Source organism: Elephas maximus, chromosome 8 (genome assembly GCF_024166365.1).
Source record: "Elephas maximus indicus isolate mEleMax1 chromosome 8, mEleMax1 primary haplotype, whole genome shotgun sequence".
In the NCBI taxonomy this organism is placed as follows: Eukaryota; Metazoa; Chordata; class Mammalia; order Proboscidea; family Elephantidae; genus Elephas; species Elephas maximus.
Window position 1 is genome coordinate 131,641,270 of NC_064826.1, and position 26,850 is coordinate 131,668,119.

Here is a 26,850-nt window from a genome sequence, read left to right on the forward strand (position 1 = left end):
TCTCATTGCATTCTATGAATTTCTTTATTCCATGCTTTATGTCCTCTATAATCCAGTCTTTTTTGAGCAGGGTATTGTTCAGTTTCCAAGTGTTTGATTTCTTTTTCCTTCTTTTTCTGTTATTGATTTCGACTTTTTTGGCCTTATGGTCAGAGAAGATGCTTCATAATATTTCAATGTTTTGGATTCTGCTAAGGTTTGCTTTATGACCTAATATGCGATCTGTTCTAGAGAATGTTCCATGTGCACTAGAAAAGTATACTTGGTTGCTGTTGGGTGGATTGTTCTGTATATGTCTATGAGGTCAAGTTGGTTGATTATGGCATTTAGATCTTCCCTGTCTTTATTGAGCTTCTTTCTCAATCTCCTGTTCTTAACCGAAATTGGTGTGTTGAAGTCTGCTACTATTACTGTGGAGCTATCTCACTTTTCAATGCTCAGTTTATGTATCTTCAAGCCCTGTTTAAAAAAAAAAAATTTTTTTTATGGTTATATCTTCTTGGTGTATTGTCCCTTTAATCATTATGTAGTGTCCTTCCTTATCCTTTCTGATGGATTTAACTTTAAAGTCTATTTTATCAGAAATTAATATTGCCACTCCTGCTCTTTTGAGTGTTTGCTTGCTATTTTTTTCATCCTTTGAGTTTTAGTTTGTGTCTCTAAGTCTAAGGTGTGTCTCTTGTAGGCAGCATATAGACGAATCATGTTTTTTAATCCATTCTGCCACCCTCTCTTTACTGGTGCATTTAGTCCATTTACATTCAGTGTCTTTATGCATAGGTATGAATTTAGTGGTATCATTTTGATGTCTTTTTTTGTGTGTTGAGTTTCTTTTTCCCACTTAATTTTATGTGCTGAGTAGATTTCTTTATATATTGTCCTTTCCTCATATTCGTTGGTGTTTTGTTTCTGCTGTCTCTATTTTTTTCTCATATTGTATTTTAAAGAGTAGGATAGTTTGTCTCATTTGTTGTTACGTTATTACTTACCCATATTTTTCTAAATTTAAAACTTTTATTTCTTTGTATCACCATATGTTCCTCTCCATACGGAAGACCTAGGATTACATTTCTTAATCTCTATTGTTTTAATGTTGTCTTCTTTTGCATAGTAACATCACTGTTACCCTATTTCGAGCTTATCTTTTTTATCTTGTTTTTTTGATTTCCCTCTCTTTTTTGACTTCTGATTGCTCTGCCCAGTGTTCTAATCTTGGGTCGATACCTGATATTGATTTTCTAACCAAAGAACTCCCTTCAGTATTTCTTATAGTTTTGGTTTGGTTTTTACGAAGTCCCTAAACTTCTGTTTATCTGGAAATGTCCTAATTTCACCTTTACATTTGAGAGATACTTTTGCTGGTTATATGATTCTTGGCTGGCAATTTTTTTCCTTCAATTTTTTAAATAAGTCATCCCATTGCCTTCTTGCCTGAATGGTTTCTGCCAAGTAGTCCGAGCTTATTGGCTCTCCTTTGTAGGTGACTTTTCATTTATCCCTAGCTGCTCTTAAAATTCTCTCTTTATCTTTGGTTTTGGCAAGTTTTATTATAATATGTCTTGGTGACTTTCTTTTAACATCTACCTTATGTGGAGTTCGATGAGCATCTTGGATAGATATCTTCTCATCTTTCACGATATCAGGGAAGTTTTCTGCCAACAAATCTTCAACAATTCTCTACGTATTTTCTGTCATCCCTCCCTGTTCTGGTACTCCATTCACTCCTAGGTTATTTCTCTTGATAGAGTCGCACACGATTCTAAAGTTTTCATCATTTTTTTTAAGCTCTTTTATCTTTCTTCAAATATTAGTGCCAAGTGATTTATCTTTGAGTTCAGAAATTCTGGCTTCTACTTGCTCAATTCTGCTCCTCTGACTTTCTATTGCCTACTTCTGTAATTTTATTTTTAATCTTCTGATTTTCTGATTGCTGTCTATGGGTTTTTCCAGCTTATTAAATTTTTTGTTATGTTCCTGAATAATCTGATTTCTTTAATTGCTTTATCTGTGTGTTCCTTGGCTTGTTCTGTGTATTGCCTCATTTCCTTCCTGATGTCTTGAAGGGTTCTGTATATTAATCTCTTGTATTCTGCCTCTGTTAATTCCAGGAATGCACTTTCACCTAGAAGATCCCTGGATTCTTTGTTATGAGAGCTTGTTGTGATGATCATGGTCTGTTTCTTTATGTGACTTGATATTGACTGTTGTCTCTGAGCCATCTATAAGTTAATCGTGCTATTTTATGCTTGCTTACTGGGTCATAGTTTCTTGCTTTGTTTTGTTTCGATATGCCCAAATAGGTTGCTTGAGTGAGCTAGCTTATATTTGACTTTGGAGCTCTGACGTCCTATCACCAGATGGCTAGAGCTGTTATCAGGTATGTGAGTCTAGGAGTCCATTCACTTTTCTTGTATGAATTCAGCCCACGTGTCCAGGTAGCTGATCAAGTGTGTGGTACAGGGTCTGTCCTACAGTCTTGAGGGGGCAGGGGTGATTGGTGTATGTATTGGTATCTGAGCAGGGGTCACGCTCTGAACAAGGCATGGGGCTGAGAACTGATCCCCGAATGTCTTTGAGGAAAGCATGTCCCGTGCAGGTGGGTGGGTTCTGCAGATGGACCATGGGCACCCAATGTTTTTGTGAGGACTAGGAGGTAGCAGTTATCCTTGGACCGCTGTCGTGGGTTGCTGGGTGACCTGAGTGGAGCTACCAGTCCTTAAGCCCCTGATGTGGGTAGGTGAGGACCCTTTTCAATAGGCAAAGCTATGTCGCACATCAAATACCCACCTCTTCACCGCAGAGCTGAAATGGTCGGAGTCTGCCAACAAGGGCCTATTCTCCTGAAATAGGCCCACACAGGTCCATGCAGAGGGGAAAGGTGCTCAAAGTCCATGGACCTTTATGCCTGGACAGGAGCTGCTTCTGTCCTGAGCTCCCCCAGATAGTGGAGCTGGCAAATTATCTTTTCCCCCACTTGCAAATTTTCTCCAAGTCCAGGAGGTTTGGCTCTAGGCACTCAACAGTGCCTGTCTTGGGCCCAGGGAATTCAGTTGCTGAAGCTGGCTTGTGGGGGGGGGCATGGTAAAATATACACAAGTACTTAGCTTTTGCCAAGAGCGCCGTTCTTCTCTGGTTCCGGGGGTGTGAGTAGGCTGTGTGGCTGGCTGCTTCTCCCTGAGGAAACTGCGGCCGAATGCTAGTACCAGTCCACTGCCGCCGGTCCAGGAATGGTGCCTGAGGGCTCCCCGGAATTCAGGTCCGGTAACTCCTCTCCGCTTCTTAACTGTCTGTCCCTCCCCCTGCCCCTGTTTGTTTTCCAAGCTTGCCTTTGATGCTAAGGGCTCCTATCTTCTCACAGATATACTAGTTTCACTTGTTTTTTGGGGTCTTTGTTGTAAAGAAGGCTCACCGGAAGCATCTGTCTATTCCGCCACCTTGTCTCTGCCTCCCAAATAGTTTTCTCTCTTTTGTTTTTTAATATTTTACTGTGTTTTCAGGAAAGGATTACATAGCAGTTTAGGTTTCCATTCAACAATTTCTACACAAGTTGTTCAACGACATTGGTTGCAATCTTTACAATGTGTGCATGTTCTCATTATTTCTGCTCTGGTTGTGCTGTTTTCTCCGTTCTCTTAATTACCTTTATCACCCTCCTACTTCAGAGGAAAAGAAAGATCCCAACAAAGCCAGTCCCTTGGTCTCTCTGGGGATGCACTTCCACAGAGTAAAGCCTCCTGGCCTGCCTCCCCTCCAGCTTGCGCCTTCCTTCCTGGGGGCAGGGGGCGGGGCAGGGTGAGCAAGCTCACCCCACCCATGCAGGTGCTGGACTTCTGCTGGAACAGCATCACCCATCAGCTGGGGCAGCGAACAGGCTGAGTGCTCTGTAGGGACCGCAGAGGCCCATCGTAGGGTCCCAGGACTCCCTGCACTCAGTGAGACCACGAGCTGCAGTGTCCCACAGCCACAGTCAGGGTGCGGGATGCCAGGTTCGCAGGAGGCTGCCCAGGCTCTGCAGACCACCCCCGTTGGGACCCCCGGAGTTTGTATCCTCACCCACACATGAGGACATCGTGCAGAACTGCTCCTGCCCACACCCCGACCACCTCCCAAGACAAAGTCTGCCTGTGTGCCAGTGTGCTACGGCCACCTTGTCCATCCTGCCCGGAGTCCCTGTGGTCCCCAATCTGTTGCCTTGGTGGAAGTCCTTGGGCAGAGACCTTTCCCCACCACTCAGATCTCCAGCTCCCTGGGTCACATGGCATGTACAGCACTGGTGCTCAATCATGTCACCGCCTCCACACACCAGGCACAGACACCCCGGCAGCAAGAGGCACACCCAGCCCCTAGCACCTGCTAGTTACAACGTCAGCCCCCAGGAAAGCTCCGTTTAAACACGTACTTTCTTACAAACCCTCTTAGAAAGTAATTCCAGTAACAAAATACTGTAGAATTTTTATAAGCCCTCATGAGAGTAAAGTGCATACAGCCAAAATATCCACCCGGAAGGGTAAAAGGGAATGATTGGCAGTGCCCGACACTCACTCTCCCTCCTACAGGGCCCCGTGTCTCCCTGCCACCGGGTCTACGTGGTTGGGGTCCTCCCTCAGGCTTCCCCACCATGCTGCCCCCATGAGTGAGGCTTGTCCCTCTGCCTTAGGCAACTAGGACACTGTGGATGGCCAAGCAATCAGATCCTTGCTGATGTCACCGAGCCACTTGGATCAAACCTACCCAAAAAGCCACCCTACCTCTGGACTTCCCAGCTTCCAGAGCAAAAAACCTCCCCTCATTGTTTAAACTGGTTCCAGTGGGGTTTTCTGTTACCTGGGACTGTAAACATACGCACCCCCCAGGTGCAAGGGCAAGGTTCAATCACTCGTGGCAGGGCTACATGGACTGGGTGACTAGGAGACACGTTCAAGATGTGCCGACAGGGTACTAAAAAGTTATTGCAGGAAACCCTTGTGGCATAGTGGCTAAGTGCTATGGCTGCTAACCAAAAGGTCAGCAGTTTGAATCCACCAGGCGCTCTGTGGAAATTCTCTGGGGTGGTTCTACTCTGTCCTATAGGGCCACTATGAGTAGGGATCGACTCCACGGCAATGGGTTTTGGTTTACTGTGAAATGAGTCCCATTTGTGTGAAAGGGGCATTTGAATATGCACAGATATTTCTGGAAGGATCCTTTACAGTGGTTGCCTCTGGGGAGCAGGAGACATACTTTTCACTTTATACACTATGTTTAGATTGTTTTTACTTACCTACAGAAAGAAAAACCTATTTAAAAAATTGTTTGAGGTGATAAAATTCTGGTAAAAGGTGATAATTTATTTTGGTAGTTATTAAACCAGCCTTTTGAAGCCCCAGCTGAAATACAGGCAAAGGAAAAAAGTAGTTGAGTGAACAAGTGATTATCTCAGACCTTTTAAGGAATACTTCCTTTCTCCAAAACCACTGTTAGTTGCAGTCAAGTTGATTCTGACTCATGGTGACCCTATGTGCAGAGAGGAACTCCACAGGGTTTTCAAAGCTGTGACTTTTTTGAAGCAGACTGCCAGGTATGTCTTCTGAGCTGCCTCTGAGTGGGTTTGAACCACCAATCTTTCAGCTAGTAGTCGAGCACTTTACTACGCAGGACTCCAAAACAGGGTCCCCAAAACTTGGTAGCTTTGCCCACGCAGTATCCACTTAAATGCATCTGTAACTTTTACTTCCTCCCAAAGTTCAACTCCAGTCCCAGTTCTACCATGTCAGCTTTGCACCTTCCTGGGGCACTTGGAGATCCCAAAAGGATTTTGAGAAGGAACATGCTTTTATGAAACCCCAGCCTCTAAGGAGCAACAGCAGGTCTGGCTGACTTAAAAAAAAAAAACCTGCTGTCATGTCAGCCCTGACTCACAGCGACCCTGTGTGCCTGTATAAACTGTGCTCCACAGGGTTTTCAATGGCTCAAGTTTCAGAAGTACATTTCCAGGCCTATCTTCTGAGGTGCCCCTGGGTAAACTTGAACCTCCAATTTCTCTGCTAGCAGCAAGTGCGTTAACGCTTGCACCACGTAGAAAGCCCTAAATGCGTGGCTCCCTGGATCTCTGGAGTGCACCCAGGTCAATGAGCAGGCTGTGGGTCAAGTCGCCCTGCAAGGCCCAGCACTATCCCCCGGACATAAGAACAGGGAAGGCCCTCTACCACCAAGGTCCACTGGCTACAGGCTCCCAGTCAGGGGCAGACAACCTTGATGTCCCGTGGGCAGAGACACCCCATATGATACCAGGGCTGGGAAAGACCACTCTTGGTCACACAGAACCCTGACCCCACAGGTACAGCTGAGGCTTTGGAGCTAGTGGGTGGCAGGGCTGGAGCACTGGCCCCCTGGACAGGGACCTTTCCACAACAGCAGGACGCTCTGCAGGCAGGACCCCTGTACTTGGTCCTCCTCTCTGCACCTCTACATTCTTCACTCCCTTGGGGCTGCTGGCCAAGCAGCAGAGACTGTACATTTCCCCCTCTTCTGAGCTCTGCCCTGGGGTCCCGAAGGTCCCCACTCACGTGCATGCCCATCAGTGCCCAAGAGGCCGCTCCTGCATAGTACCCCATTGTAAGCAGGCATTTCCGATCCCCACTGCCCAGCCCAGGAAGCCCTCCGTGGCCTTGCTGGGTGGCTGACTCCTCCAGCTTCCCCAGGAATCTAGCTTTAGGAAAATTAACACCTGACACCAAGCCAGGCGCCAGCCTGTGGACTGAACACCCAGCACTGCGTGCAGCCTCTGCCTGGCGCCCAGAGCCAGGGCCTCCGCTGCAGGGTGAAGGCAAAGCTCTGCAGCAACATCAGGATCACCCAAGACCCCAAACTAAACCATGTACCCAGGTCCTGGTGCAGAGGGAGGCGCCACACCACAGGGACTGCTGCTCCCAGCTTGGTTCTGTGCTGGAGACGCTCAGCAGGAGCCTGTCAGAGGCAGAGTTCACAGCTGGGGGGCAGCAGACCCCCAGTTCAGCTGCAGGCTCAGGTGGGACAGGACTTAAGGGTCTGAAGCTTGGTTTTCCAAATCCTCGACAGTAACTTACCTTTCTCTGAACCTCATTTTTTGGACAGAACAGGGCCCCAGAGGTCTGGTAAATGGAGATGCTAACTGTAACGTGCTCAGAGCACTCCCTCTGCTCCCGAAGTCTCCACAGCCATTCATTTTTGTTGTTATTAACGTGGGGAAGCTGAGCACCAGGCTGCTAGTGGCCCAGAGTGGAGTTTTCCTGCTGGGCTCCCAGCCCTGCCCTGTGGGAGCCTGGAGCCTGGCGAAGAACAGGCATGAGGATGAAGAAGATCAGAAAGCTGGTGCGCCTGTACCTTGGAGCAGAGGGTTTTGAGGACAGGCCTGAATCACGGGGGCCTGGCAATGGGAGAACCAGATTCAGCCAAGAGAAGTGGGTACAGGTGGTAGAATGAGGGGTACAGGGAGCCCAGGTAAGAAGCTGGCAGGGAAAGAAGGCAGGCAGGCCAAAGGGCAAGGCAAGGCTTTTAGGAGGAGGAAAATGGAGATGGGTGAAGCCAGGAGGAGGGACAATAAGGCGGCCAAATCCTGAGAGAGGGGGTAGGAGGGGCACAGGAGGCAGAAGGACCCTGAAATCTAGTGGGCATGATTGTGGGGAGGGGGGTGCGGAGGGTCCCAGGCTGGAGCACAGGAGCAGAGGAGGCTGGGGCAGGCTGTGCAGGAGTGAGGGCCTGCACCATGTCCTCAGTGCAGGCACAGTGTGTGTCTGCTGGCAGCTTCCCACGTGGGCACTCTGCCCATGGCTGTCTTGCCTCTCCTCAGCCAACTACCCAGAGTCAGACGAGAAGACGGGTAATGGCCCAAAAGTTGTGGCAACTGATTGGAAATCAAACCCGACTTAGAAGTCATAGCCAGACTTCACCCTGCACTGGGCTGTAACCAGGGAGGGGGCTGGAGAGGGGCCCAGGAGCATTGGTGCCAACATGCTGGCCGTGAGGGGCTGCACATCCCCCAGAACAGGCTGGGCCCAGGACCTGAAGAAGACAGCACTGCCACTGACCCCACTTCATGGGGGCCACACAGCTCACCCAGCAGCTCCTCCCAGGTCTCCCCATTCCCCTGGGCAGGACTACGTGGGGCTCGACAGAGATAACCTAAGTCTTTTCTTCCAGGCCTGTACCAACTGCCACTTAGTCATTCGACTCCAACTTGTGGCGACCCCACATGTCAGAGTAAAACCGTGCTCCACTGGGTTTTCAGTGGCTGGCTTTTCAGAATTAGATCGCCAGGCCTATCTTCTGAGGCTTCTCTGGGTAGATTCAAACCTCCAACTTTTCAGTTAGCAGCTGAGCACCACCCAGGGACCCCACTTTCTCCAGAGTCAAAACTCTTGTACTCCACGCAGATAGCTGGCATAGCTAAGCCACAAGCCAGCTCACTCCATGCAAACCTCCACACCAAGCACGCTTGACATGGGTGCATGGAGTTAAAGACACTCAAATTTATCTCAGACTGAGCCAAAGATGGGATTCCTTTACCCTCTACATCTGTGTCTGGTCCAGCCACATCCTGACCACAGACTCCCCAGCAGCGCAGCTTACCACTGAGATGTTCAATACTATCTTGATAGTGACCCCAAACAAAACACAAACAACTTTAATATAAAGATATATTCCATAAAACAGTTTGGTAGGCAAAGAAAAGTATCACACTTCCTAAAAACACAAGCATCTTTCTTCCCTTAGTCTACTGAGAAAATTGTATTAAAAAAAAACAAAAAAATACACCATCAACAAACACCCACTGGTTATGACCGCACTGGAATGTAAGCTTGGGCAAGTACGTAAGGTAGACGCGATCCCTGAATGAGGGGGAAGCAGGGGTACAGCTATGCAGGAGCGTCAGGAGAGAGCCCAGCCCCAGACAGACAAACATCCCAGCTATCCCCAGGGGTTACTCAGGACAGGAGACAGACACCCTCTCCAGAACGAGCCCTAGAGTAGCCTGACAGGAATGGTGGGCACAGCGAAGAGATATCCAGGGGGGCAGTCACCACGGCTTACAGACAAAATGCCCTGGGCTTCTAAGCAGCTTTAGCCTGGGCTCGGGGCTGGGTGCAGGGGCCGGACTGCAGACTCCCTCCCCAGGGAAAGGTGTGCCAGGCTGACCAGCCCTGGGGTGTGGCCACTAGAGGGGCCCTGGCTCTACGGTGGGGTGGGGGGTCAGGATTCAAGTTCCACAGACAGTCAGTAGCACAAAGACCACAACAGAAGCTGGGGAGCGTGGGGAGGGACCACGCGCATTGCACTGGCTGTCGCTGGGGACAGAAGGAGTGGCTGCTGGGGCTGCTCCTGAGACACTCAGGCGAACGGACAAGGGTGGCTTCCATCCAGGACACCACATAAGGCTCCTTGGAAGGGGATGCCGGGGAAGGAAGCAACGGTGTGAGGATGCTGTTACCCCTATAAATAAACTATGTACACTTCAGGAAGGGAGCACTGGGGGTTGGTGAAGACCCATGCCCACACCCCATGTGCCTAATGCTGCTGAGACGGAGGCAGTTCTTGTGCCGGGCTGCCAAGGGGCCTGGAGGGCAGCGATAAGGCTCTCCCAAGGCACAGTCCACGCACTGGCTCAGGCTCACTTCACACAGACACGGCCAAGGGTCCTGCCCACATGGGTGTTACTGCAGGCCCCAGTGGCACACAGGGAGGGCTGCTTGTCCCCTCCTCCCCATCCCAGTTTCGGGCAGGGCCTCTGTGCCACCTGGCTTGATGAGACAGCAGGTTTGTGCATCCTGCAGGCCTCCTCGCCCACATCTGCTCACAGGAGATGTGGCCCCCCCACCCAGAAGTCAGCACAGAGTGGACATAGGGACCTCAGTGGTGGGGGGCTGGGTGTCCTGCACACACTCTTAGGGTCCAGAAGGACTAGGTTAGCCCCTGGCTCGCAGCCACAGCCCCCACTTAAAGATACACTCTCCGTCTGAGCAGACTCCACTGGGGATGCAGTCACGAGGGTAGGCAGGGAAAAAGGGCCTGTGGTCTTTGGCACCAGCATGCAGAAACAGGTCACGTCACGCTGGTGCTCTCTCTGCCCGTGAGGCCAGCGACAGCGACGGCTCCGCCTCTACAGCACGGCTCAGCTCCGCATGCGCCTCCGCCGCTCAGAAGTGATGGCCGGCCTTCACGGCCTCAATGTCCGAGATCAGGGTCCTCGCCAGGAAGATGCCGAATATCTGAAACCAAAGCCAAGTCAGCAGCTGCCAGCAGCCGGCCCCAAAGGCTGAGGGCACACCGCTTCCGTCCCCACCCTGCCGTGGCCAAGGGGGCAGACGGCAAAAGCAGCTGCCGTGGAGGCAGCCCCGACACAGGGCGACCCCATGAGTGTCAGGGCGGACTGGTGCTCCACAGGGTTTTAATGCCTGGGCTGATCACCAGGCCTTTCTTCTGAGGTGTCTGTGAGTAGAACCGATCCTCCAGCCTTGCAGTTAGCAGCACGTCAACCATCTGCACCACCCAGGGACTCCGAACACTGGGACACAGGAAAAGCTCCTGACCCACGGGTGGAAGTGAGTCCTGGAAGTCAGAACCCCGGTCTACCTGGCTGTAGTTCTAGGGCTAGAGAGGCAAACAACAGGCACCCTCGATGCAGAGACACTCTGCGCTGCCTTCAATGTGACTAAGCACATGCACTACAGGGCATGTGGTGCCCGGGGCTACACAAAAACAACAGGCTACCTGCCTGGTGCTGATTCCCTTCCCAAGATACTGAGTCTCAGCAGTGTACCATCAACTTGGATTTCATAATAAAAACAAGTTTGTCCCTGGTTCGGAAACCCTAGTGGCATAGTGGTTAAGTGCTAGGGCTGCTAACCAAAGGGTTGGCAGTTCGAATCCACCAGGCGCGCCTTGGAAACTCTATGGGGCAGTTTTATTCTGTCCTATAGGGTTGCCATGAGTTGGAATTGACTTGACGGCACTGGGTTTTGGGTTTTTGTTCCTGGTTCTTCTATGCTGATGTGCAAAGATTTGCCCTGACCTTCGGGAACATGATAATCGTGTGGGAGACAGTGGGTTTCCCACCGACAACCGACTAATGTAAACTTGGCAACCGCAGTCAACTTGCTTTTTTTCTTCCTTTTAGATTCTTATTGTGGTTCATATTTGACAAACCAGTCTTTTTTAAGTCTGGTTTCCCTGCCTACTTTGCAAGTACATTTTTCTTTCATTTTCTAGATACTTCTATCCCCCAGCCTCCCTGAGATCACTCAATACACATCCACTGAGTGTGTGTGGATGACTGGCAACCTCGGGCCCACTGGGTCACTTCTTCAAGGTAAGATTGGAGTCACACGTTTTCTAATGTGGCATCTTCTGTGTAAGAACAGCATCAGCCAGGCAGGCACAGCTTGGGGCCCCCGGCTTCTCCTCACAAGCCCTGGAAAAACCCTGATCTCTGGTCTGACTCTGCCAGACCCTGGCCAACTCATCCACCACAGGCCTTACCGCCTTCCTGTCACCAAAGTTCTTCCACACGTGAAATCTGGCTCAAATGACAAGAGCAGCCTTAAGCGGAAAGGGAGCTGCAGAGGGCAGTGGGCGCAGAGGCCTCATGTGGGCAAGATGCCTGGGCGCGCAGCCCGGGTGCCAGGGCCAGGGAGGATGTGCAGCCTGCGCATGCCTGAGCCACAGGCCTCCTTCAAGCCCCAGCTGACTGACAGTACCACCTCCCGCTCTGCAACTCTTGACGCTGCCTTACCTCCTAGCACTCTCCCACCAGCAGGGAGGGACAGAAAGCAAGTGACAGCCCACCCTGAGTGCGTGTGGCCCCCAACCTCCAGAAAGGCAAGGCCTCCTTATGCCGCCTACCGTGCCACTGGACCAGGCTGCTGGCAAGACCCATGCAGTGCCAAGGTGGCCTCCTGGCCTGCCGCTCAGACCTGAAGAGCCCACATCCCTGCAAACCCCAGGAGTGAAGAATCAAATCGAGGTCTGGGCCCAGCCTCCAACAAGTGACCCTTATGGGAGCCACCAAGCTCCTGCCTAATACATGCATGTACACATACACATGTGCACACACATGCACCTATACGCATGCCCACATGTGTGCACCTACATGCATGCCCACATGCACGGATGCCTACGTGCATACCCACACACATGCACCTACACGTATGCCCACTCATATGCACACCCACACACGCACCCATACGCTTGCACCTACATGCCCACACACGTGCATCTATGCACATGCCACTCACATGCACACCCATGCACACACCCACGTGTACCTACACGCATGCCCACTTACGTGCACACCCATGCACACACCCACACGTGCACCTACACACATGCCTACACTCACACACACCCATGCACGTACCCACACATGCACCTACGCACATGCCACACTCACACGCACACCCATACCCATACGTGCACCTACACACATGCCCACGTTCATGCACATGGACGCACCCACACGTGCACCTACACGCATGCCTACACTCACACACACCCATGCACACCCACACACACGCACCTACCCACATGCCCACACTCATACGCACACCCATGCACATACCCACAAGTGCACCTACGCACATGCCACTCACATGCACACACCCATACCCACGCACCTACACACATGCCCACATTCACGTACACGCACGCACCCACACATGTACACATGCATGCACATACACGCACACGACACCCCGCTCCTGCCCACCACACGCACACACGCACTCACATGCACGTACACATGGCCTCAGGCATTCAACTGGACCCTGTTGTTCTGCCAGGTTCCTTAATATGTACATGTACCACATCCAAGCTCAACAGCATTCTACGTTAAATGCCCAACTTCCTGAAACGAAAAGAAAACGGGGAAAAGGACCCCCTGGACCGAACCTGCAGCAGTGAGATGGCGATGAAGACACCAGCCACAATGTAGACGTTCCGGGGAAGCCAGTCCTCCAGTGCCTGGATGCAGCCTTTTGTGAAGATGGACTCATCCCACTGTCTCTTCAACTGCAGGGAAACCACCATGGCTGAACCCTGGCCCCGCGGGCTCCCTGGGGGGGTGGGCAGGGCCTGGGGAAAGGAGGCATCTGGGAGGTGGGCACAAAGATGGGCTGAATTCTGCAGGAGAAACATGTCTACTTCCTTCAGGCTCTGCAGAAGGCCCACAGCCTCTCACTGGGCAGGTCGCCGTGGTGTTACCATCTAACCACAAGCCTCCTGGCTGTAACCCTGAACCCACTTCTCTGTGTGGGCCTGCAGATTTAAAGCTCAACTCACTCAACTCACCCCCAAGAGCCCACAGCTGGAGAATGGGCTTGGAGGCCTTTAAAGAGAAGGAAAATGGGGGTAGGGGGTTCAGCATCTCCAGAGTCAGAGGAGTTAGCAGGAGAAGGAACGCAGAGTGGTTCTAAGGTGGGAATTCAGGCTCAAAGTGTCTCCCAGCCCTTGACCTGGCAGTCATGCACACACAGCACAGGTAACTTGGCTCCCAGGAGCCTGAGCCAGTAGGTCAAGTCATCAGCAAACTGCTTCCCTCTAACCCAGAATGGAGAAGCGTCTGCTCCAGACCCGGTAGGTATACCCCGCTATCACCCACCCCACACTCACTCCGCTCCCCTCACCTACCAGCTTCCTCATGGCTGCACTGAGGGAACATTAATGCATTTGAAAGGCCGTCAAGGAAACTCACACTGGGGAAGCCAACTTGGATACCGGTTGCCTGCCAAGTTTAGTCACTGCAGGAGGGCTCCCTCCCCTTCAGAACAGCAGCTGGTCACACCACCAAGGCCACCAGAAGGACTGGGTGGGGGTGCAGGCATGCCTGGTTCTCTGGGGAGGGGTCCTGCTTCTCTTCACAGATAAGGGCACCCTTCCCGTAAGAGCCCCTACTTCCTCTGAGGGGCTGAGTTCATCCTGTCCCCACCCCAACACCCCTGTGGTCACCACTGTGTTCACATGGAGGCTGAACAAAGCTTCATCCTGAACCCCTCTTATGATGCTTATCTCTTTGTTCCCAAAAACTTTCATCTGACCTCTTTCCACTAACACAGCAACTGCTAGTTCTGTGACTGTAGCTTGCAAGTTTGCTATTACCAATCACTCTTTCTGTGCGTCCTGCCACCAGCCAGCACGAGTGTGTGACGCACTGGTGCGCCTGCTCAGCTCGCGCAGAGCTGGGATTGTACCTTTGCGCTAAGTCTTCTGTCACTTTCCTGCTCCAATGTGCACGTGTGGACCCCAGGGAACAAAACTTAAAGATTCCTGAAGCTGTACACACACCAGGGTCCTCACCTGAGTCCTGATATCATATCCACACTGTGTGTTGACAACTTTTTGCTGTAAGAAAAATCAGAGGAAAAAAAATTAAAATTATTTTTGTCTTCTTTTTTTTTAAGAAGCTAGGAGTGGGAGGCTCTGACAAAAGCCTCCACCACCTATCAGTAAACACCCGTGCACGGCCGTGACAGCTTGCACCCTTCAATCATGCTGCTGACCGATTTTTTTTTTTTTTTTCTGTAAAGTGCTGGACAGTAAATATTTTAGGCTTTGTGGGCCATACAGCCCCTGTAGCAACTATTTTACTTGATTGCTGTAGTATTAAAGTAGCCACAGACAAGAAGTAAGTGAACAGGCGTGGCTGTATTCCAGTACAACTTCATTTGCAGACACTGAAATTTGAATTACACATAACTGTCATGTGTCACAAAATATTAATCATCTCTATTTTCAACCATTTACGAGTGTAAAAATCATTCTTAATAGCCTGTGGCTTGTACAAAAAGAAATGGCAGGCTAGACTCTGCCAGGGGCGTTTGCTGATCTCTAGTATCATCTGCCATCAGCTTAAGCCCAACCCACGGTGACCTGTGGACAGCAGGGGAAACACTGCCCGGTCCCGTGTCATCTCCATGATCAGTTGTGGATCATGTGATTTTCAGAAATAAATCACTAGGCCTTTCTTCCTAGTCTGTCTTTGTCTGGAAGCTCCACTGAGACCTGTTCAGCAACACAGCAACACACAAGCCACCAGTAACAGATGGGTGGTGGCTGTGCTTGAGGTGCCTTAGCCAGGAATTGAACCCAGGTCTCCCACGTGGAAGGCAAGAATTCTACTGCTGAATCACCACTGTCGATCCCTGTACTAGGAGATAAAAGCTACACTAGGCTAGACAGGTGTATTTCAGGGTCACCAGGAAGACCTCAGCCGAAGGCGCACTGCTGAGCTGGGGAATTTGCCTATACAGTGACACCTCATCGGCTCAGACCCCGTGACACAGTACCAGGCATTAGGTAACTATGTGCGAGCAGGTATAGGGCCCAGCTCTGCTCAAGCTAAGTTAAGGTCAACGGTCAGTGTTCCTTCACAGTCACCCCAAGAGCCCAATTTCCAGAACCCGAGGACCTGGCCTTGAACTGGAAATGAGCACAGGTGAAGAAGAAAGAATTCTCCACCATGAGGCCTGCTAGCACGGACCCCACGGGCCCTGTGCTCCTGAGCACTGGATGCTCCCTCCCCTGGAAGGAAGGTACAGTGAGCTGGCCAGGTACATTCTTAGCACCTTGTCCAGGCGCCGTGAATGGGAGCCCCTCACTGTTATAACCCCACTTCACCTGGACCACTTAAAGCCAGGAAGGACTTCAGAGGTGCAAGGTCCCTGGGGAGAGGCAAGAAGGTGGAACAGGTTGCTCAACCATGACATGAACAAGACCTATGCCTTTTTTTTCTCTTCTAAATCTTATTCTTGACTGCTCAGTTCCTTGATCCTTCTTAAATTTTTACTAATGACTAATGTCCTTTACAGACTGTAGAAAACAAATGATGTGATCAAAAAAGCCTTATGACCACCCGAAACCAACCCAGGAGACCAGTCACCCCCTGGACAGATAAGACCTTGGGACCATGACCATAGAAACCACCCCAGGAGGCTGGTCACCCCTGGATGGATGAGATAATACCTTGGGACCATGATCAAGGAAACCACCCCAGGTGAGAATAAACATTCCACAAGTTTCTGAAACCCATGATTTTGCCCTACAAAGCTTTCAGCCAGTCTCCAGTTGGGGGAGACAGGCTTTGGAGATCATTCCCCTCTGTCTTCTGTATATCGATAGACAATAAAGCTCTTGCTACTCACCTCACCCTGTCTCAGGAATTGGCTGTTTGTGGCAGGCGGCTCTAACCCATGAAATTGCGGTAACAAAGGCGGAGTGCCCCTCATTTAGTGTGAGGGTGAAAGCAGCAGCCCGGAGTCCCCAGAATCCCCAGATCCCAGGCAGGGAAGGGCTTCGTCTCCAGAGGGCCTGCAGGGACTGGCCACTGTGGGAGGACTTGCCCCGTAGGAGGACCGGCCGCTGTGGGAGAACTGGCCTCTGTGGGAGGACTCACCGCGGGATCAGGCACGCAGCAGGAAAAGGGCACCCCACACTTCTCACGGCTGTAGCTGGGGCCACTGCAGTTGAAGTAGGCGTTGAGGTCCCAGTCTTCTGGGCCATACGCACCGCAGCACTGGTTCTGCAATCAGCAAACCCGGGAAACGTCAGGGGAGCAGAGCAGTGTCGTCCCGTCCCTGAGCAGCATGTCAGGCTATGTGCCCGCCCCCCACAGAGAAACCAAGGCCTCCCCACGGCCCTCCACATTCAAGAAGTGCTTGGTGCCGCGACCCCAAGCATCCTTAAGAAGGAAAGAAGGGCTGCCTATGTGGTGGTGGGGTTCCCTGGGCTGCAGTAACCGAGAACCTCCTAGACCAGTGTGCACACTCAGCTCCAGCCCCCTCCTGCCCACAAGCATGGAGATGGCCTGTCTCTCCTTTGAGAGCCCTCTGCACCGCCAACTGCCCCCAAGAGGACCAGTCCCCTCTTGGGTGCCACATGTCTGAAAAACTTCCAAGGTGGCCTAGTTCCCTTTTTCGACTCTTGACAAAACAGCAGCTGCTGAATGACTTTACCAAGGAAAGAGTTAGGATTAGGGTGTCCACAAGACAGTACGAGCTCTGCCATCCCCGGGACCGCTGCCCTCCCCTGCCTCCCAACCCCATTATCAGCGGTAGCTGCACATGAAGTTCCCATTTGTCTAAAAAAAATTGTTAAAACAAAGGCTTACTGCCAGCAGCAGGTCTCATTTTTGTACTTGCCCTTATGGCTGGCACAGTTATGGCATCATGACAACAAACACACAACCTAGATTTCTGCTGCTTTTTTTTTTTAAATTCCATGTTCAGATTGCTTTTAACGATAACCTAAAATTTCACCAAGCTCCACAATTTTTAAGAGGAAAGGAAAGCACTAGAGAAAGCACAATGTCCTTTAGGCCAGTTCAGGGAAGAGCCACCCCAGCCTGTCATGGAGCTGCAAGCCAAGGACGTGAAAAAATCAGAGAGTGAGCCGTGGTGTTGAACACAACAGGAGGGATGTGGAGGAATGGCTGGAACTTTCATAGACTAGTCCGGGTCAATAACAATATAGGGACGACCTGAACGTTTGGGTCACAATGGGCTCTGCTGGGCCCCCACGATACCTAAGGGTTTTGAAGAAGCTTTAAGTAATCAACAGTCATGTTTAATGTTTTCTAATTTATTTTCTTCCCAGAACCAGAATTCTACATAGAAAGGTCTCGATGAAGCTGGGTTCCTGGCAGAGCAAGGCAGAGCACAGATCAAACAGGGGCCTTGTGAGATCACCACAGCCAGGAGGTATTCCTCCGGGGGGCAGCAGCTGTGGTCCAGCCTCTAGGTGCAGTTGACATGCACGAGAGGGGACAAAGCCAGAGAAGGAAAGGTCCAGCTGAGGACTGTGGACAAAGCCACAGGAGATATTCCAGGGAGGACACACCCATCTCCATCTGGGGACACTTCCTCCAGGTCAGCTCCACCCTCTCGAACAGGAAAGGGCTAGTCTCGGGAAGTGAGGGAGGGCAGGAATAGCCTCAGATGGTGAGTCACACGCTCAGGGAGGGGAAGCTCTGTCCCACGGTCCCCACAATGGTAGGGTTCCAGGGAGAAGGGCAGCTGCCTGGGTGAGCTGCTGGGCAGGCTGAAGAAGGCCATCTCTGCCCCCAGTACTCCCTGAAGATCTGAGCCCTGCAGGGAGGAGAAGATGGGGCTCTTGGGGAGGGTGGCCATGGGTGCAGCCAGACCTGCCTGCCCACCGCTAAGGGGGAAGGGTACATTTCTGGTTCTACCAGCCAGAGAAGACCTGGAGCCCCAGCCACCAGGAGCCACAGTGGCTGAGACAGGGCAGCACTCCACAGCCCCCTTGTGACTGCAATACTGTAGGAGGCCCGCCGAGGGAGAGGGAGCCCTGTGTCCCCACCACTAGGCTCAACTTCTCCGCGGCACATGCCAGCGAAGTGCGTGCTCCCTTGCAAGGTGGCTTACAGCTTTCTGGAGGGAGTCGATAAGGTTCTGCAGGTCGATGTCGTCCCGGTAGGATTTGATGTTATTTTGAAAGAACTCCCGGAAGCGGTCCCTCACCCAGTCCTGGAACAGGAAGGCCAGCACTGCCACAGCCAGCTCCAGGAAGAAGATGAACACAATGGCTCCGCAGAACTGCAGGGGGGAAAGGACAGGAGGGGGTCGCCACACGGACACCACCAGCCCCACCAGGCACCCAATCTGGACCCCGTCTGCTGGCAAGAGCAGGGCTCTGCCCTGAGAGACCCAGCTGGAACCCAGGAGCCCCACACTATCAGCTGGAGCCCGGGAACCCCATGATATCAGCAGGCTGATGTGTAAATGGGGATGTTACACCTACCCGCATCTCTGCACTGCTGTTAAGGGTCAAACCAATGTGCCCACCATTCTTGTTGTGCAGACCCTCCTCGGGTGCTATCCAGGAATGGAGACAGGCTGTCCACCCCAAGGGCAGCACCTGTGCCTCGTGCACACTATCTGAGCACTCTCCACAAACACACCACCATCTGAGTTCCTACAAATGGAACTGGGGATGGGAAAAACTGAGGCTCACTCAGACAGCACAGTCTTGGCTCCCTGACAGTGCTCTTTACATCTCTGGGGTGCCGCTCTGTGCGTATGGGGGTCAGCTGCATGGCCGTGGGGGTGGTATGTATTCTCCAAGGGCCCCTGCAGCCACAGCCCTCCCCCGCCCAGGGCAGATTCTGTGTTTGCCTCAGGACCTGTGCACACTCAAGCACCATCACCAGCCACACAGGGAACCAAGCACCTGTGCCACACCACCAAGGGGGAAAGCACACACCCACACAGGCCTTCCAAAACATAATATCTCTCCCCAGAGAAGCAAGATGTTAACAATACTTTTTAAGAGGAAAAAAACCAGGAAACAGCCATGTGCTCTGCTTTTTAAATTAAGACCAGGAAAGTGGAAGCTTGATCCAATAAATACAACAAAAAAAACCCTGATGTTTTCCCCACTGGGTGCTATTTAATTTTAATTTCATGCATTTCAAAGTGAATCTGTATCTAAATATGAACTCTTGGTAACTGGCAGTTCTGCCAGGAAATCAAGGATTCTGCGTGCACTTTCAACGGATCCATACACGCCATGGGGGAAGGAAATGATGTCTTTAACATTACTGCACCATCCAAAATCCTTTGATCTTCACCAGGAAGGGCAAAGGTGAGGAGCAGACAAAAAACTCCTTTAGAACTTCAGAGAGACTAAATAAAATGAGAAGCCTAACCCCTCCTGGCATGAGGCAGCACGCAGCTGAATTCTCCCTGAAATCCCGGCACTTAGGGAGACAGGAGGGTACAGTGGGCCACCTCCTCCACTGCTGTACCTCGGCAGGCTTGCGGGCCACCACCCCTCTGCCCAAAAGGACACTGTCTGCCCAGCAGAGCTCCCCTCCCTGCCCCCACTGTCCCCAACCCTGGGGATACTCACAAACTTGAGCAGACAGATGTTCTCACGGAGGGCCCCCACACAGCCAGCAAAGCCCAGGGTGAACATCACCACGCCCACCACCAGGACCAGCACCACAGGGTCAATCCCGTGCAGCTGCGTCACTTTGGTGAGGTCGGACAACACACCCTGAAAGAGGCAGAGAACCAGGGCAGCCGGTAGGTGGGGTGGGGGGGGTCAAGGATCCCCTGAGGGATAGGCTGCATCAGGGACTGAGGACAGGGGCCTGCCTTCTGACCCTGCCCTGAAAGCCAGGCCCAAGTGTGGCCCCTGCCCACTCTGTTCCCACCTTGGAGGCCCCCTGTCCAACCCTCCCCTGGCCCTCACATCCCATAGTATCTCTCCTGTCCTCCACCTGTCTACAGTTCCCTGGCAGCCTGCAGAGCACCTCTGCCAGGTGGGGGTGGGGGAGTGGGTGGGCACCTGGGGCCTCTGGACAAGGTGTCCTGGGGCTGCAGCCTGGCCACTGGCCATTTGGGCAGCTGACTTTACTAGCCTCCCAGTGTTACAGCCAACTCGTGGACTATCCTGAGATGAAAACGACCTCGCTGTGAACGCTCTTGTGAAGAACACACCCGCCAGGGGCAGACCAAAGCAGCGCCATTCACAGAGCTCTCTGTGGTGACAGGGACGCTCTACATCTGCGCTGCCCAAAATGGGAGCCACTGGGCCAAAAGGGCTGAAAAACTGAATTCTAAACTATTCAATTTTAGTTAATTTAAGTATAGAAAGTCCCCTGTGGCTAGTAGCTTGCAGAATGGATGGAGCAGTTTTGAGGGATTCAAAGAAGGGAGGAGAGAGCAGAGGCCCAGGCTCCTCCTCCGGGCACCACCCGGTCAGGTAGCTGCAGTTCCGGAGGCGGCCACACAGTGGCACCACCAGTCACTGGCTTGTAGGTCACTGGGACAGAGTGACACACACCCCAGTCCTTGCCCTTTAGGGGCTCACAGGTGCCTAAACAGGAAGGCAGGCCTTCTTCAGCTCCCAAGTCGTGGCGGGAAAGCCCGCAGACCTAAGTGCTCTGCCCCACTTCTGGGAGGCTCCACTACCAAACCACTTCCCCAACACCTGCCCACACTGTAGCAGGCGGCACCCCTGGCACATCCTTCCGGACCAATCTCTGCCCCTCTGAGAGCTGGGCATGGAGCCTGCAGGTGCTCACAGACCTGCCTCTGCTTCAGTGGCAGGCATTTCTGCCCACAGGGTGCCAGCGGTTCTGTGGGCAAGGCTGAGAACTTCAGGAACAAACAGTATTATGTTCAGGGCACAAAGAAGTTAGGAAGATGACTTGTGGCTATGGGAAGAGGTGAAAGACACTCCCCCTTCACAGAGCTCAAAACCTCAAGCGGACCAGCCACTGGCCTGACCGCGAAGTCCAGGGCTCAGAGCAAGAGTCAGGAGGCCTTAGGGCCCCCAGGAGTTTTAATTCTAAGTTCTGTAACCATCATGGGAGTTGGCTCTGTGGAGAACAATTACAAACCTTTATGTTGCACAGGAAATACTTGTGGGGAGCAGCTGGGAGGAGGGGACAACTAAAGCTGGCTGAACCTGAGAGGGTCCTTGCCACAGTGACACCTACCTTTTCACTCCATGCCCACAGTCCAACTCCGAGGAAGACAACTCCAGCCAACTGGGCGGGGGAGAGGTGGGTTGGGGGGAGAAAATCAGGTCAGAAACCAGCCCCAAGCTCGCTTTTTAGGACAGAGCCTGCACTGCAAGTTGGGGGTGCTCCAGCTCACATCTAGCAGGGTGGGGCAGTGCCAAACACTTGGCATGTCCACCTGGAACATCTAACAACATTTGAAACTTCACGTGCCCCAAGATGGAACCTTGGTCTCCCAACTCCCAACCCAGGCTCTCCAAAACTTGTTCCATTCTCAGGAAATGGCACCTCTGCCCGTCCTCTCCTGTGTTCAGGACAGAACCTAGACCTTGTCCTCGATGCCTCCCTTTCCCTCTCTCCCCACATTCAACACACCGAGACCCTCCGACCTTCAACATACACCGTGCACCTGACCACGGCTCTCTTCCTCTTTCCTGTCCCCTGTCTCTGCTGCACCTCTACTCAGGTTTGGTCCCCGCACCGTTCACTAATAGACCAACCCCAAACACACAGCTACTGGTGTCACTCTGCCCACATCCCGTGACTCCCTTCCCTGCCCCCTCTTCCCGTAGGAACGTTCGCGCTGACTTGCTAACTCAGAAGCCAGCTTTCCACCGCAGCGCGGTGCTCTCCCAGCCACTCGTCACTAGGAACAAGTGCTCTTGTTTGCGTCCACTCTATCTTTAAAGGAAGAACTAAATTTAACTCACACCAGAAAGACGGGAACTCGGGGTCACATGTTACACCATAGGTTCCATGAACACTGACCCAGGGAGGGGGCCTTGGGGACCAACACCCATTTTAGAGATGAAGAAATCGAGGGAGGACCAGAGCGGGAAGTGGCCTGCCTGGGTGTCCACATAACAGGCCGTCAGAGAGGCGGACTCACACCAGCCTCATCTGCTCTCCTGAAGGAGTCTTAGTTGCCCAATGCTGCGACAACACAAATACGACACGTGGGAGCTTGAAAGAACAGACATTTCTTTGCTCATAGTCCTGGAGGCTAAAAGTCCAAATTAGGGTCTTGGCTGTGTCAGCGCTTTCCTGGTCAGCATCCCCAGGCATTCGTTGGCTTGTGAACCATCCCCTCACGTGGCATGTGTGTGTGTCTGTCTGTCTGTCTGTCTGTCATCCCCCCTTTGCAGGGGGCAGCCTAGGTTCGGAAGACTCCTGGCCCCTGCACAACCCTTCTCTGAGGGAGTGTCATCCCCCCTTTCCAGGGGACAGCCTAGGTTCAGAGGACTCCCGGCTCTGCGTGCACAAGGTCCTACTGCTAGGACCCGCAGCGTGGAGACCAGAACCAGGCCCTGCCCACCTGTGTGCTCTGTGCTCAGCCTGCCCCAGGCTGCCTCACTTGACAGTGACCCACCCACTCCAGGGCATTCTTGTCCGTGCTGGTAGTGTCTGAGGCTCCTGTGGGCAGCCTGAGGAGGGGCTCTGTGCATGTCAGCAGAGTTGGCTGGGGATTGTGTGAGAACCAAGGGCCAGCGGGCAAGCTTGAAAATGGGGCTTTGCTGCTGGTGGTTCGCCTGGAGCTTGCTGAGGAAAGGCCTCAGAGGCCTGCAAGAGTTGCTCAAGTGCCTTGCACATACTTCATTGCAATCTTGCAAGGGTTCGGGCCCACGCCCAATGGAGCCAAATACCACCCAGCCCTATGCCATTCCCATGATGGGTTGTGGATCAGACCACTGCGATCCACTGGGTTTTCACTTGCTGATTTTTAGCAGTAGACTGTCAGGCCTTTCTTCCTAGTCTGTTTTAGTTCGGAAGCTCCACTGAAACCTGTTCAGCATCACAGTAACACGCAAGCCTCCACCGGCAGACAGGTGGTAGCTAAGTTTGAGTTGCACTGGCTGGAAATCAAACCTGGGTCTCCTGCATGGACCCGCCGCTGCCTCCTATTTACAGGTATCTAAAAAAAAAAAAAAAAAACCTCACTGCTCTCAAGCTGATTCTGACTCACAGCAATCCTACAGGACAGAGCAGAACTGCCCCTCAGGATTTCCAAGGCTGTAATCTGTATGGAAGCAGACTGCTGCATCTTTCGATTAGCAGCCCAGAGCTTTAACCGCTGGTACACCAGGGCTTCATTTTTACAGGTATAGGGGCCAGGATTTCAGTACATATTTTGGGAGGACACACTAAATCCATAACAGAACACTTCCATAGAAGTCTCTGCGACAGACGGCCCATGGGGTGGTCTGCCCTCCGAATGCCAGCCAACTGGGATCAACTGTTCAGGCTTGGTGTCTTCCAGCCTCCAAGTAACCTTCCTGTGACCTAATCAAATTTTCCCCAGAGAAAGAGCCCAAGCTCCTGCCAAGCCCACAGGCAGACGAGGCTTCTGTCTTCTTGTACCATCAGGTAAGCACACCTCCTGATCATCATCACATCACACCCTTGATGCACCTGATGAGACACAACCACCCCCACCCCCAGGTTATAGGAAGGGAGGCTCAGATGTGGAGCAGCCCGGCATCTGCCCGAGGTCACGCTGGGGCAGACTCAGAATCAAGCCCGCTGTGTGACCCTCCTGACCACGTGTTACTTCACCATGCACAGGGCAGCCACGGGGCCAGAAAGGGGAAGTAGTAGCCTGAGCTCTCCTCACATGGGGGCCCAGTGCTAAGAAGCTCAGGCGAAGGGGCTGGGCAACTCTAAAGCCAACGGCCCACATCTTCAGATGGTGAGGACAGAGCAGGTGGTCAGGGTGCTCGAACAGGACCTCTTTGGTGGTCACAATTCCACCTGAGGCAAAGGCCCCAAGAAAGCAGGCGAGGGGTCTTCTAGGGGGTACTCTGGGCTGGTCCAGTCCTACCCTGGGATGCCACACAGTAAATCTGCTGACACCTGACTAAGCCCGTGGCACTTTACCCAAGCACGATCAAGGCCCCACTGGACCGGAGGGAGTTTCCAACACCAAGCAGGCAAGCAGCGTCTCATCACCCACATATGGTGGCCCTGAACCCTTGCAAGATTGCAATGAAGTATGTGCAAAGCACTTGAGCAACTAACTCTTGCAGGCCCCTGAGGCCTTTCCTCAGCAAACTCCAGGCGAACCACCAGCGGCAAAGCCCCATTTTCAAGCTTGCCCGCTGGCCCTTGGCTCTCACACAATCCCAGGCCAACTCTGCTGACACGCACAGAGCCCCTCCTCAGGCTGCCCACAGGAGCCTCAGATATGACCAGCACGGACAAGAATGCCCTGGAGTGGGTGGGTCACTGTCAAGTGAGGCAGCCTGGGGCAGCCTGGGGCAGGCTGAGCACGGAGCACACAGGTGGGCAGGGCCTGGTTCTGGTCTCCACGCTGCGGGTCCTAGCAGTAGGACCTTGTGCACGCAGAGCCGGGAGTCCTCTGAACCTAGGCTGTCCCCTGGAAAGGGGGGATGACACTCCCTGGTTAGAGGAGGGTTATGCAGGGGCTGAAGAAAATACAGTGCATATGACATGCTCACCCCAGGGCACAGAGCTCTGCCTACACTCCTGGGCTGCAGGCAGAACAGAGGCACAGAGCGGCCTTGGTGGTAGTCCACAGTGCCTGCTATACTGAAGATGGCAGACCTACAGGAGGTAGTACTCTGCACCCCCTTTCCCATCCTGGTGCGCTCACTCTTCACAGTCCTTCACCCTGCTCTGCACTCCACTACCAGAGAACTCCCAACATCAGGCTGTGTCCTACGTCAAGCCCTCCTTTCCAGGGGTATCTGTTCTACTCGGCTTCTGGAGACAATACCGAGCAGAGCCCAGGGGAAACGGGCCTTCTAGGGGCTCTTAAAGGGAGTTAGGAAAGTGAGACTCTAGCCTCTGAGCACGATTACCAACCCCAACTAACCTGTAAGTGAAGTAGCATGAGCCACCTCCCTCAACTGGTTTCCCCAGATGTTTTTTAGGCAATTGGCTAACTTCCTGCCCAAGATAACAAAAACAAGAGGCTGGGGTCTGCAGACCACACAGCCAGTTAAGACCAAACCTGGCCTGCTTGACATGCACAGAGCCATCAACCCGTTCTCTAAGCACCCCTCGAACTTTTCTCCTGGAGAGGGAACCAAACTTTAGCGGCCCAAGACTGGCGGGAGACTTTCAGATGCACAGGGTCTGAGCCGAAGATTTGGTTTGAGAGGCCCCCCTTTTGGACTGAAAAAGCGCAGATGACGGAACTGCCCCAGGACTGTCTTTTTCGGGCCAGACCAATCAACGACCTTGCTCCTTTCCCCAGGACCCTTCCCCTAATAAATACTGTTTCGGCCATTGTTCAGGGAGCCACCTTGGCAATGCAAGTCTCGGTGTGTTCCTTTGCTTGGCCAACCAAATAAAGCTGCTTTTTTCACTTCCACCCTTTCCTGTCTCTATGGCTGCACTGAGCAGACCTAGAACAGCCTGGATACAAAAGGATGGGAGTCCTTGGGTGGTATAAATGCTTAACACACTTGGCTGTTAACCGAAACGCTGGGTGTTCGAGTCTACCCAGAGGCACCTAAGACGAAAGGCCTGGCAATCTACTTCCAAAAAATCAGCCACTGAAAACCCTACGGAGGATAGCTCTACTCTGACACACACGGGGCCACCATGGGTCAGTGCTGACTCTGCAGCAGCTATCTCAGAAAAGATGATGGAAGGAACATGCGGCAGGGCGGTGGGGAGCTGGAACAGTCTCAGCTCTGCTCTCAGCCACACCCTGTGGCCCTGAGCTCCCCAGGCCTCTCCTGGGCCTCAGACCACCCATCTGTAAAACGAGTAGCTGCAACATGCCTCCCAGAGCTCTTCCATCATAAATCACGCCACGTGGAAACCCCATGGTCCTGGCACCGACTTCAGAACAGGAAACCCTGGCTCCAGGCCTGGTGAGTTTAGAAAGCAGCAGTGATGTCATGGCCACTTGACATGCCAACAACTCAACTGGGGCCAGGCAGGAGGCCAGACGGTACAAACCCCAGATCCGCTCTGGCCCTACAACTCAGCAGGTGAGAGAGGAGCTGTCTCTCTCCAGGGGATTGCCACTCTGGAACCTACACCGAGGAGGGAAGGCCCCTTTCATGAGAGCCCTACGTTACAAGGGTCTGAACCAAGCCCCGACTCAGCAGGAGTTTGGAAGGTCTGGGGGCAGAAAGCACAGAGCAATGGCCCTGGCAGGAGGGTGACTTGCACAGGGTCACCCAGCTAATGCACATCAGTTTTTCCTTCTGCCAGAAGGGTGGTTCTAAGAGGCCCGCGTGCCCTTTGCAGCACAGTGAGGGGCCTGTGAAAGGGGGGGCTCAAGCAAGGGGCCCCAGCAGGGGCAGAACTACGCAGAGCACTCCCAGGCAGCTTCCATGCTGTCTGTGGCCAAGATAGCAGAGAGCCAGCTCAGCACACCCCAG

At 52.6% G+C, this 26,850-nt stretch overlaps 1 protein-coding gene across 2 annotated transcripts in view; it reads right to left on the reverse strand.

Moving 5' to 3' along the window:
- Nucleotides 1–1,899: 1,899 nt before the first annotated feature.
- The window catches only part of TSPAN14 (tetraspanin 14), an 89,029-nt gene continuing 64,078 nt past the window's right edge, over nucleotides 1,900–26,850 (reverse strand). Inside the window, exons 1-8 of one of the 2 annotated variants that reach the window (XM_049894725.1) lie at nucleotides 21,883–22,059; nucleotides 21,470–21,520; nucleotides 19,873–20,019; nucleotides 18,387–18,557; nucleotides 16,400–16,525; nucleotides 14,305–14,349; nucleotides 12,901–13,020; nucleotides 1,900–10,223 (exon numbers count right to left, since the gene is read on the reverse strand). In XM_049894725.1, coding sequence (XP_049750682.1) covers nucleotides 10,152–10,223; nucleotides 12,901–13,020; nucleotides 14,305–14,349; nucleotides 16,400–16,525; nucleotides 18,387–18,557; nucleotides 19,873–20,019; nucleotides 21,470–21,520; nucleotides 21,883–21,891 — 741 coding nt within the window. In that variant the 5' untranslated portion in view covers nucleotides 21,892–22,059 and the 3' untranslated portion in view covers nucleotides 1,900–10,151. Of the gene's footprint in view, nucleotides 10,224–12,900; nucleotides 13,021–14,304; nucleotides 14,350–16,399; nucleotides 16,526–18,386; nucleotides 18,558–19,872; nucleotides 20,020–21,469; nucleotides 21,521–21,882; nucleotides 22,060–26,850 lie in introns of those variants that run through there. The other variant, XM_049894726.1, reaches the window with a different exon arrangement.